Below are 12,501 nucleotides of genomic sequence, written 5' to 3' on the forward strand. Positions count from 1 at the left end.
TGCTGTTTTTGTCCTATAGAGCCTTACATAGCTTGGGAGTGCAACACCTGACAGAGCACCTCTCCTGGTATGAACCAAACTATACGCTACGCTCATCATATGAGGCCCTTCTCCAAATGCCTCCTCTGAGGGAGGTTTGGAGGATGGCAACAAGGGAGAGGGCTCTTTCGGTGGGGGTCCCCCGGCTGTAGAATGCTCTCCCCAGTAAGGTCCACCTGGCGCCAACCCTTGTCATCTTTTTGGCATCAAGTCAAGACTTTACTCCCAGGCACATGACAGCATATAACGCTTTTTAATGGATCCTGGAATTTTTATTGCTGATGGTTTAAAATTGTTTTTACATTTTTGTATGGTAATGGTTTTATATTATATTGTATTGTATTTTTACGGTCTTAATCTTTGTAAATTGCCCAGAGAGCTTTGGCTATTGGGCAGTATAGAAATCTAATAAATAAAATGAAATGAATCATCTTGGCTGGAGAGAATGAGAGGGAAGCTTGAGGACAGGAAGAAAACTAAACTGGCCCTACCTTCAGCCCTGGAGTAAGAAGGCTGAGAGGCTCATGAAGGGAGTACCCAAGCAACTCTTTGCTTGAGCCCAGCAGTTCATCTGATCTCTCTCCACCCCTGAAGCAACCAGCATGAGAGGACTCTGATCACCTACTCCACCCCCTTTCCCTGAAGGCTGCCCCTTCCTCCCTCCCATACCCACATTCTCTCTTTCAGCACCAAGTCAGGTGTGTATAAGAGTTTTCTGGATGTAAGTTACCTCCTGCACTTGAATCATCTCCGCTTCCATGCTCTTCAACTTCTTTTCATTCTCTTTGGCCTGGGCCAAAATGTCTTCCCTGGAGGCACGCGTGTCTTCCAGCTCCCGCATGTAATCTTTCATTTGGGCCTAAGAACCATGAACAATCCAATGAACATTTGCAGCCGCCTTATACCAATTTAGACTAATTGGCCCGCACAGCCCTGTGATCTACAGTGGCTCTCCAAAGTCTCAGACAAACACTCTTTCCCAGCCGCGCTACCCAAGATTTTTTGAACCGGAGATGCCAAGAATTGAAGCTGACACAAAGCATCTAGTTCACCAATGACATACTGAAGAAGGAAGCATCAGATTTTACACTGTCCAACTGAAAATTCAGAGCAACCATCTTAAAGTTTTCCTTAACCAAAATAGCAGCTAAATGAAATAATCTGCTTTGCCACAGCAGATCTTGTATGGTGAACTTCTGGTCACTTTCCTCTCCCCATCTTCTTGTGGGTTATTGCCAGAGAGCCAGTAGCAAAGAAATGCAGAACCTCACCTGCAACTTCCGGAGTTGTTTGATAGCTTCATCACGATTCTTGTTGGCAGAGTCTATGTGGGCCTCCAGATCCTTTAGGTCCATTTCCAGCTTCTTTCTGGCAGCCACAGCAATGGAGCGCTGCTTCCTCTCATCTTCTAGCTCTACTTCCATTTCTCGCACCTATATGGTGTCAAAGCACAGAAAGTTTAGCCAGGGGTACAACCCCCTTTCCCCATCCCTGGAGCAAGGGGACACAAGCCTGCTGTATCACCATATACATGTGTCAGTCACTTTATGAGCCCCCCCCCCCATTTAATTCGTTCCTGAAGGGATGCTATGACCAGGAAAAGACCTTCTGGAATGTTACCTGTCTCATCAGCTGCTTTCTCTTTTCTTCATTCTGCTCATCTCGGGCCTGGAGGTCCCGCTCAAACTGTGCTTTCATGGCTTGCTGGTTCACCTCCAGACGCAGCTTGGCATCTTCCGTGGCCTGCAGCTCATCCTCAAGCTCTTCCAACTGGGTCTTCATCTCCTCCACCTGCTGCTCCAGAGCTCGTTTGGACTTCTCCAACTCATGGACCTGCAGCACAATCAGTCAGTCGGTCAATCAATAAGCAGTTTCTCTCACACTGATGCAATCACAGCTTTCACTGCCAAGTACTTGAGGCGCTTTATAACTAAATACTAAATGTCAGCAGAGAAGCATTTAAAAAGCACAGACGAGTGCACAATCGGAATAAAAATGCGCTTATTCCCAGTCCACCACCCAGCTTCAATAACCCCAATCCTTATCTTAGCAATTCCCTTCTGCAAGGCTTTTAACCGGAAACTAACCTGTATAAAAACTTCCCACCATCTAAATTCTGATCTTAGCCCATTTACACATTCACAAATCTAAGCTGTATGCATTTTTGACACCTCTAGTTAAGCAGGATCGCCTCCCCCCATATGTGCCTGCCTGGACCTTAAGATCATCCTCAGCAGCCCTTCTTCATGAGCCCCTGCCAAAGGAAGTGAGGTGGGTGGCTACTGGAAGGAGGGCCTTTTCTGCTGTGGCACCCTGGCTCTGGGATAAGCTCCCTAGTGAGGTTCGCCTGGCACCTACACTGTATTCTTTCCGGTGCCAGTGGGAGGCCTTTTCATTTTCCCAGGCATTTTAGCTTTCTAGACTTTTAGCTTTGCTATTTTAAATCTGTATTTTAAATCCCTGCACTGCTGCTAGGTTTTATTCTGGTTGTATTGTTATACTGTGGTTTTATTCTGGTTGTATTGTTATACTGTGGTTTTAATGTTCTTTATGTTTTATATTGTTTTATTGTGTGCTCTTTGGTCTTAATTTTTGTGAACCGCCCAGGGAACTTCAGCTATTGGGCAGTATAGAAATGAAATGAAATAAATAAATAAATAAATAAATAGGCAGACAGCAGAAGGGTTTGCTGAACAATTCAGTCGTGATATGGCTCCTTTCCAAAGGCATTATGAAAGATTACATGCAACTAGCCCCTGACTAGCTTTGGTGTCTTGCTGCAAGTGCACCATGAGCCACTTCTAGCAAGCACGCTTCTCTGCAAAGGCATTTGCTAACTTTCTTGTTGATCCCTTCTTACCCCAGCCTGTTGGATGGACAGTGTAATCACTTGTAGTACCAGCATCCCATCAACTTACACTCTTGCCCACATCATCCTTTGAACTCATCAAATCCTCCATCTCTGTCCGGAACTGCTTATTGAGTCGCTCTAGCTCTGCCTTCTGTTCTATGGCTTCCTCAAGGGCTCTGGCCAAGGAGAGGGCTTTCGTTTCCTTCTCACGTGCTTCTGCTTCAGCACGATCCCGCTCTTCGGCATATTTTGCAGAGATGGTTTTCTCCTCTGCCAGCAGCTGGAAAAAGTCAATGGTGCTGTGAGATTTCCCCAAGGAAAGGTTTCGCTATCCCTTGTTGTTGTTCCATTTGGTGTTACCGTTCAAATGGTCTGAACACCAAACATGGCTCCTGAGAACCAAACTTAGCCACCAATTCCAGATATGTCCTAAAATGAAAACCTAATTTACTGGCTTTGGGGCTGTAAATAGCTTGCTCCCATTTAAAACAAACTAGAAGACATACCTGTATTGCTTAGGACTATTCCCAAAGAAAAACCAAATCCAGGAAAGAGGGCAAGATGACTGTGAGTTCTGCTTGCAATAGATATCCATTATCCTTCAGTTATAGAACAAGAAATGCCCATCCACTTACAGACGCTTCTGCTCTTCTACTGAGTAGATACTAGGGTTGGCGGAGAATTTCTCCCCGAAACTTCGGGGGGCTGAGCGCCAACGTGTTCGGCCCCCCGAACAAGTTTCGGGGAGAAATTCTCGGCCCCCCCGCCCCCCCCGGGACAGGACTTACCTTTGGCGAATGTCCCTCCCGGCGGCGGGTCTGGCTGGTGGTTCGGCGGGTGTTTGCCCGGGGCGGGAGCGGCAGCCGGTCTTTCGACCGGCTGCTGCCGCCACCATTCCAATCAAAGAAAAAAAAAACGCCCCCGTGATAGGCTACGTGATGATTAACGTAGCCTATCACGGCTAGATTTGCAAAGTCAGCCATGATAGGCTACATAAATCGTCACGTAGCCTATCACGGGTGACTTAAAAAAAAAAGAAAAAAAAGTGTGTATGGATAATGGCGGCCCCCATAGGGAGCCGCCATTCCCGTTCCTTATTTGGTCGCTGTAGTCTACGTAAATCTTTTTACAGCGACCAAATCAGGAACGCGAATGGCGGCTCCCTATGGGGGCCGCCATTAGCGTACGCGCTTTTTTTTTTTAAGTCACCCGTGATAGGCTACGTGACGATTAACGTAGCCTATCACGGCTGACTTTGCAAATCTAGCCGTGATAGGCTACGTTAATCGTCACGTAGCCTATCACGGGGGCGGTTTTTTTTTTTTTTAAAAAAAAACTTTTTAGTTCGCGGCCGGGCGAGGCGAGGCGCCTCCTCCCCGGCCTTAGTTTTGGCCGGGCGAGGCGGGAAGCCTCCCCCCCCGGCCTGAACTACGCGGGGGGAGCAGCGAAGCGCCTCCCCCCCACCGCGAACAAGCTTCGAGGACAGGTAAGTGACTTTCGTCCATCCCTAGTAGATACCAATTAAAAGGAGGAAGGGAAGACCCAGTTGCAAATTACAATTAGGTGTACCTGATCAAACTTCTTCTGTTTTTTCTCCAGGTTGGAGACTATCTGCCGCTGATGATCCAAATCCACAGCAATATCATCCAGCTCTTGCTGGAGCCTGGTCTTGGTCTTTTCCAGCTTGTCATAAGCAGCTGCCTTTTCCTCATAACGCTGGGTCATGGCCTCCAAATCTTTCTGAAGCTTCTTCTTGGCTTCTTCCACCAACTCCAGATAACCCAGGCTGTCATCCATTTTCTTCTTCATATCTGCAATCTAGTGGATAGAAGGAAGAGTGTGGGAAAGCGACAAAGGATATTCATTTTCTTTTGAAAAGTGTAACAGAGAGACGCAAGAGATGCAGTTTTAACAGTTTTACAGGGGGGGGGGGGGGAATCCAGCAGCGGATCTCTAAAAAAAAACCTAGACCAATGTTGACGGGATGAACAAATGGTTAGTATCTCAGAGGGCGAGAGTTCCATACAGTGGGACCAGCCATAGCAGAGGTGTGAGTGCTTGCTGATACAGCATACCATGGTGGGATCCTGAAAATAGCGGGTGGGGCTGAGCACTGACTTCCCCAGAGCAGCTCCATACTAATCAGAAAACCAGTCTGTATTTCAGCAGACAAAGGAACTTCCATAAAAAGCTTGTTTACACTGCTATACCTTATGCAGTTCGGGACACATTCCAGCATGCCACAGATACAAGTATGTCTGCCTTGAAAGCTTGATTTGGACAGAATGGTCTGGTTTGCACAATGCTAAACCATGGTTTAGCATTATGAGGGTGAGCCACAGCAAGGCGCACGCTCATGCACTCCCTGCCTCCCCCAGCGCAACCGCGAGATCAGAAGGTTACACTTCTGTTTAAGATCAACAACAATTGAGCATTACATCTGAACTCTTAACTGTGGTAAATTTTAACTATAGTTTGTTGAAACAAGCCAGCTGCTTAAGCTATGGTTTGAACCTGACTTGTTTCAACAAAACATAGTTAAGATTTATGACAGTCTGTATGACATGGCAAGCTTTGGCTAGTCTAAAATAAAAGCAAAAGCTTCCAATCCCCTCCTCACATCCATGCCATGAGGAGAGTCTGAGAGGCGGAGGCTTGTTCTTGTAACGCTAAAGTACAGAGTCCAAACCACTGGCCTAGTCATAATTCACAAGTTTGTTCAAGAGTACCTGAAGTTGGAAGGCAGAAATCTGTTTTCCCAAGTTCCTCTTTGCCTCCTCTTCTTCCTCCAGTTGCTCTTTGAAGCTGTTCTTCTCATCTTCCATCTGTTTCAGCTTAGTGCTAAAGCTCAGTTTCTGACGAGTTTCCTCCTGAAGCAACTCCTGTAATGAACACATTCAGCATCTTAAGATGAAGCAACAATTAAACATCCCAAATATATTAGATCTGAAGCAGAGAACCATAAGCAATGGTTCAGTGTTGCTCAAACTCATACATGGCCACTTGTCCCCAGAAATCAACTGGAGGAGCAAGATCAACTCATGGGGGTTCACAAAAAAAGTTTTGTAGCACCCACCTGTCTTTTGGAATGAATTGCCAATGGAAACCCACATGAGCCAGACCTTCCAGTAGCAATATAGGGCATTTTTATTTGGGGTGTGTGAGAACACAATCCTAGACATTTTATTGGCAAAGAGGTCATGTTTTACTATCCTGTTTGGTTCATCACATAGGAATTGTGTTGTGATGTACTGTTACATAATGACTTTTGATAGCTGCCTTAGGTGTCTTAAAGCAGAGAGAGGGTGCAAATCCAGTGTCCACAGCATCAAGGAGCTGAATACAACTCCTAGTTTGAGATCTGTATTCATCAGTAAGCAGGCCAAGGCCCACCACGTTTTGCCTTTCAATTGACATCGCATAACTCTCTCCGAGAGCTGAGAAGCATGTGTGGCTTTAGTTCCCCTTGCAGCAGAAGTCAAATGGAAGCAAATTACCTTGCTGCACCTCTATTCTGTTATTGCATTCACATCAAAATGAGCTGACTATACTAATTGCTTTTGAGCCTCACACACTGCTGCAATAAGAAGTCACATGAATGGTGGGAAGTCCATGTAGTGGTGGATTTTGAGCCATACTTCAACTCTAGCTACAAGGAGAAATTCAAGTGACCACTCTCAATGCAAAGTCTTTCCAACAGGCCACAAAGATTATGAAACCTATCCCAGATATGACTCACCATGATGAGTACCCTCTCCCAACCCCTAAGGTCTGGCAAGCAAGATAAGTCCTAGCCCTGGTCTCAAGCTTGGAACTAGGGAGTCAACACTGCAGTGGTGCTGTGCTTCCAATGTTCTCAGAGCACCTTCAACATGCAGCCTATTTGCAAAGCCAATCTGCTGTTCCCCTCCCCAGCTCCAACTTCATCCATGTTGCACTGTGCATCCAAATCACAGAGCATGATCTGAGACAGAAAAGCCCCAGCCCCTCCTCCTAAGCTTGGAGCTGGGAGTGGGGCTGCACTCTGCTTTGGAGATGGCCAGAGCTATTCCAAAGCTCAAAAAGTGACAGGAATGTCTCCATTCAGGGAGGAAGAGGGTTTTGGTGATCATATGTTTTGGCTGGCTACCAAGATCAGCCAACATTTGTGGACTCCCAGTACTGCACTCCCTGTTCCTCTGCAAATTAACAATCTGTCACTGTTAAGCAAGTGGAAATACAGCCATTGCTTTAAAGCACCACAGCAAGTCAGTCAATAGGAGAAAAATTAGGCAGCTTCTCCAAAGCCTTACCTGGGTGTCCTGCAGCTGTGATTCCAATGTAGAGAAATCTTTGGCTAGTTTAATTGACTTGCTATCAGACTGGTTCAGAAGACCAGTGACGTTGTCCAACTCAACCTGAAAGAGTACAAGAGAAGTTTCAAACAATCCCATTAGTCATCTACTACTGTATTTCGCCTTAGTAGAGCAGGAGAAAAACTCAGAGCAAGCAGCAGTGTTTATTATCTCTCCTTCTTAGTTAAACCGACACTACACTATTATAAGAGTTTTAGGCAATTACTGCTGATAGGAATCACACCCAAACCCCACTTTAGCTCTTAGAGCGCTACGTGCTTACCATGAGCTCCTCTCCTCACTTGGTATAAACTGGAGTAATGGCAGTGGAATGTTTTCCAGTGCCTCCAACAAGCACATTGTTTCATGCAGTTGCAGAACCCCATTTTCTCCTAGGGTTGAAAAGTAACTAGTCAGAGAGGATCTAAGGAGAAATAATTAGGATCCTCACCTGCAGTTTGTTAATTCTCTCAGCCAGCTCGGTCCGTACTCTCTCCCCCTCTGTGAATTTCACTTGCAGCTCTTGGAGCTGAGTTTCAACCCTCTTCCTCTTGTGCTCAGTGTCTCCTTTGGTCTGCAAAAGGACCTTCACCTCATTGGATAGCTCAGCACGCTCACCCTCCAGGGCCTGTTTTGCCTTTTCGAGGTTCACTTTCACCTTAAGGAGACAAGAAGAGAAAGGTTTACAATGAAGTGTGATCCCTCCACAGGTTTTAACTTCCCCTAACAGTGTGTTATTCGAAAATGTGATTCTGATGCAAGAGACAGATCTTTTACCATGGGCTCAGCATCCCCAAGCTACTAGAATAATAAATATGCAGGTCTTCAAGCCCATATTGGCACCACTCGTGCTACCGTGAATTAAGAGCTTCCTGCACACTCAGATAGAATGTCTATACCAATAAAGTAAACTGAACAGATGTTGTGTAGTTACCAGCTATTGTAAGAAAAGTTCATTGATAGTAATAGCCAAGTACTCTTGCAGGGAAAAGACTACTAGCACGGACAATTAGCAATACTCCTCTAAAGCCAAGTACTGCTCTGGTCCATTTTCACAAGCCATGCTAGAACATAACTTCTAGCCTCCTGTACATCAGTTCTGAATGCAGTTCATGCAGTAGGAAGTTAAACCCACTTCTAAAATGCATAATAATAACACATCAATTTTGCTCTCAAACTACAGATGCAGAAACTGGAAGACAGTTCTCGGCATGACATGAGAAGCTTTTTCACCAGCAGCATGACATCTTTTCAGCATCTCACATACCCGCTTGGTCTGCTCCAACTGCTCTGCCAGCTCTTCCACAGCCTGGGCATGCTTCTGCCTCATCTCCTGTATCTGTGCCTCATGGGTCTTCGCCTCGTCATCCAGAGTCTTCTTCAGAATAGTCACTTCCTGCTCACGTTTTGACCTGTTTGAAAGCCACAGATACTTGAGATAGCTACTGACACGATGGCACAATATGCATCCCAAGGCTGCCAGAGACTTGAGGCACTCAGCCCTTATGTATAGAGCTACCCAAGTACAAATCTGAAGGAATTCCACAGCATAAGGAAATAAACTTTAGACAAAGTTCCATGTGAAAGACTGAAGATTTAAAACCAGCTGAGTCCTCTAGCTTTTCTAGAGACAGAATTGGTCCCAGTAGTATTTTAGGCACCAAATGTTGCAATTACCTGAGTTCCTGCTGTGCTGCAGTTGAGTCTAGTGTGTCCTCTAGCTCTGTTTTAAGAGCCTCAAGCTCCTCACCCAGATCCCGCTTCTGTTTCTCTGCTTTGTTCCTGGCTGCCCGTTCAGACTCCAAGTCTTCCTGCAGCTCAGTTATCTGAGACTCCAGCTCACGGATCTTCTTCACAGCCATGTTCTTCTGAGCAGCCTCCTCTTCCACCCTGCACAAGTCAGAGACATGTCACACAAAAGACTGATGGTTCATGGACCAGAGATGGATATGTCTTTAGAAAAGTTGCTAAGCCTGCCATCCTATACACACACCTGGGAGTAAGTCCCACTGAACTCAATGGGGCTTACTTCCAAATAGACATGTACTGAATTGCACTGCAAGAGACATTTAGCATTGAGTGGTGTCTTGATAAGAAACCAGTGCCCCTTGTCTTGCCTTGTTACAACCACAGTTGGATTCTACTGGAAATGCTTAGCTTCCACTCTTTGGTGTGGAAGGCTGAAGCTAGAGAGGTTCAAGTAGGAGACAATAGCTTAATATATGGCAGAGAGGTTTTATGGTCTGCAGCACAAGCCAACTCTTCACTTGAATGCTGCCTTCTGATCTTATCAAGCCATGATTCTATTTAAAATGTAGTTATCTTCTAGTAAATTCTTTGCTGCTGTGCAAAATGAGGGTTACCAGTGGGAGGCTTCGACCATTAAATTGAGGTCATTTCTTCTAAATCTATTTAAATGGATCTCATAGTACTAATTAAAAGGAGAGACACAGGACAGTTTCCCCCACCCCCCTCCAGCTCTCATTTCCAATAAGAAATTTAATCCAAAGCCTGACCTAGCCAAAGCTGCTTGCAGCTCCTCCTCCTTTTTCGCCAGCTGCATTTTGAGCTCTGCTATTTGAGCTTGCAGTTCAGCTATTTGATCATGTAGATCTGTAGAGTCTCCCTCTAGCTTCCTACGAGTCTTCTCCAATTCTTGCCGCTGCTTTTCCTCCCGGCGCAATCGCTCTGAAGGAGAGAATAGAGTTAGGTCAATGGTGCAACTTAGTTCTTCGAATTCTAATTAACACCATGGGAACGGTCAGTATGCCAGAACCTGTATCTAGTCATGGCAACAGTGATGGGCTACAATGGGCAGCTCCCAGTTTGGGAACCCATGCCAAAGACGAGGTTTGGGGGGTGGGGGGTTGCCCTTTGAACTCATCAGTATTTGTCTTCATTCACTCTCCTTCATAAGACTGCCCAGCTAAAACAGAAAGCATCTTTCTACAAAGTTGGGGAAAACCATCACAGCCATTCTGTGCACAATGTTCAAATTGCCTTCAATCTTAAAAAAGCACGTCAAGCTAAGCAAAAGTGCTTACACCAGCATTACTAGTAATGCCACAAGTATGTATCTATTAGAATTAGTAGTAGCACAAACCCCAGTATGCAGGCACCACTGCATATACAAGAGCAGAAATATTCCCGCAGCAGGAAGAGAAATGAAACCAGCTACTCTTCTCCATTGGTCTGTTTTAGAGATTGTTTTTATTCAGACCAAGGCTCAGCTGACAAAATGTATAACCTTCAGCCAGCCAGCCACTGAATGGTTCTGTCAGACTGATCAATAGATTGATCCCACCCAAACTCTTCACAGCTCCAGTGACATTAACCCCTTGGGACCCAAAATCCAATGTGGTCAGAGATTTAACCAATGCTATACACAAAGTGAGAAATCCTGATGGATGGGACAAGGTGGAATAAGCCAATCCCTCCTAGGTTCTTCTCCTACCTTCCAGCTCTGTTATCATAGCCTCATGCTTGTTCTTGAGTTTAGCTAAACTCTTTGACTTCTCCTCTTCCTCAGTTAAGTTAGTGGTGAATTCTGCAATTCTATCTTCCAATAATTTCTTCTCCTGAACAAAACAGAGAAATTGAAGAACCATTAAAATATTTGCAGCCATAAGTATATGAGCCTCCCTTTGTGACCTTTGATTAGTTGTCAGACAAAAGTTTCAAATGAAATTAGTTAATTTTGTTCTAGATTATTAGTTAGCAAATGCTCCTCCATGTCACAAGGGCTTAAAGCCGCCTAGACCCAGTGGGATAGCCCGCAATTCATATAGCCTCCATAATTTCCTAGGCAAAGACACCATGTAGTGTCTAGGATATTGCATCTAAACAACTCAGTGCATTCTCTTCTCAGAAGCAGGTCAGCATTTGACAGTCCAGTTCTAAATTGCAGCATTGAAGTACTAAGTGAGTCTGTGCAGACATTAAGCAGAAATGGAAAGTTATAGAATATATTTAATTCAAGGCAAGGGTCCTCTTCAGCTCTAGCAACCATATTTCACAAGAAAAACACTCTCAAATTAGAGAGCATAATTGTTCCCACCATCCCTTTCCCCAGGAAGGTTTACTAGAAAGGCCTTCCAAGTATATTGTGAAAATGTACATGCCACCTTCCTACCATACATTGACCCAAGGCTGCTTACAAAATAAGATTAAACACAGATTAAAATAATTAAAAGATGCAATTGAGAAGCAGTAGAAAAACAGTTCAAATAAAACAAGTTAATTTGGGAGCTTTGACTCTGTGCTGCTGTTTTATATGCTGCTTCCTTGTTTTTCCTAACAGCTGGTTCCAGTTGTAAAAATTGTCTGGGTAGGATCAAATAGAAAGGCCACAAATAAATAGATCTCTATTTCCCTCTGAAAGGGAGGGAATGTGCCAACCTGACCCAAACAGCCATCATGTTGAAGCTCATATTAAAATATTAAGTACCTTCCTTTAAAAACATATGAGGCAAATAGTATTGTGACACCAAGAGATTAGGTTTAGCCTCATTGCTCATATCCCCATGAAGGCTTATTCCTAATTATATTTCCAGCCCCAAACTCAGAAAGAGAAGGCTAAATCCTTGAAGAACCAGTGGGACTGGCAAATATCTAATAACCACACCCTGGTTTGGGTGGAGGCAGCATTGCACATGCTGTTTTGTTTCCAAAGGATTTATTTATACATTTCTATCCCGCCTTTTTTTCCTCCAAGGAACTCAAGGCGGCATACATAATCCTCCTCCTCCATTTTATCCTCACAACAACCCTGTGAGGTAGGTTGGGCTGAGAGTTTGTGACTGGCCCAAAGTCACCCAGTGAGCTTCCATGGCTGAGTGGGGACTAGAACCCGAATCTCCCGACTCCAAGTCCAGCACTCTAACCACTACACCACACTGGCTCTCTAATTATGGGTACTTCTCACCCAGCAATGTTGATTCTTTTTCCCCCTCCTTTTTTTTTTTAACTGAAGAAGTTCTGCCATGGCATTCCAGCCTTAGTCAAGGGGCCGATAACAGACCTTTGTTTTTCAGGCCAGGGCCTGTGAAAATGGCAGTTTTCATCCCAGAAGATTCTGGATTAATTTGTAGATGGCTAGGGTGTGGGTGGGTGGGTCCTGGTTTGCAGTTTGGGGATAGGATTAAAATAGCATTTTGATCTCTCCCAGTCCTTTGACTAGGTACTTCCTGAGAATGGATTTGCATTACCAAGTCTTATTATAGGAGCCAATACAACAATTTGGCCTTTTCTATCTAGATAAGAGCATTCCTGTTTCGA

The 12,501-nt window shown here is 44.9% G+C and overlaps 1 protein-coding gene across 4 annotated transcripts in view; it reads right to left on the reverse strand.

Moving 5' to 3' along the window:
• MYH9 (myosin heavy chain 9) overlaps positions 1-12,501 on the reverse strand; it is an 88,258-nt gene that overhangs the window by 5,430 nt on the left and 70,327 nt on the right. For all 4 annotated transcript variants that reach the window (XM_084809721.1, XM_084809722.1, XM_084809723.1 and 1 more), the window contains 12 exons: positions 10,679-10,802; positions 9,741-9,912; positions 8,902-9,114; positions 8,492-8,636; positions 7,676-7,882; positions 7,183-7,287; positions 5,620-5,772; positions 4,460-4,708; positions 2,958-3,170; positions 1,660-1,872; positions 1,311-1,472; positions 770-898 (listed from right to left, as the gene is read on the reverse strand). In XM_084809721.1, coding sequence (XP_084665847.1) covers positions 770-898; positions 1,311-1,472; positions 1,660-1,872; positions 2,958-3,170; positions 4,460-4,708; positions 5,620-5,772; positions 7,183-7,287; positions 7,676-7,882; positions 8,492-8,636; positions 8,902-9,114; positions 9,741-9,912; positions 10,679-10,802 — 2,085 coding nt within the window. The remainder of the gene's footprint in view (positions 1-769; positions 899-1,310; positions 1,473-1,659; positions 1,873-2,957; positions 3,171-4,459; positions 4,709-5,619; positions 5,773-7,182; positions 7,288-7,675; positions 7,883-8,491; positions 8,637-8,901; positions 9,115-9,740; positions 9,913-10,678; positions 10,803-12,501) is intronic.

The sequence above is a fragment of the Heloderma suspectum genome, chromosome 7 (genome assembly GCF_057233095.1).
Source record: "Heloderma suspectum isolate Gila_16-S chromosome 7, 16-S_ref, whole genome shotgun sequence".
In the NCBI taxonomy this organism is placed as follows: Eukaryota; Metazoa; Chordata; class Lepidosauria; order Squamata; family Helodermatidae; genus Heloderma; species Heloderma suspectum.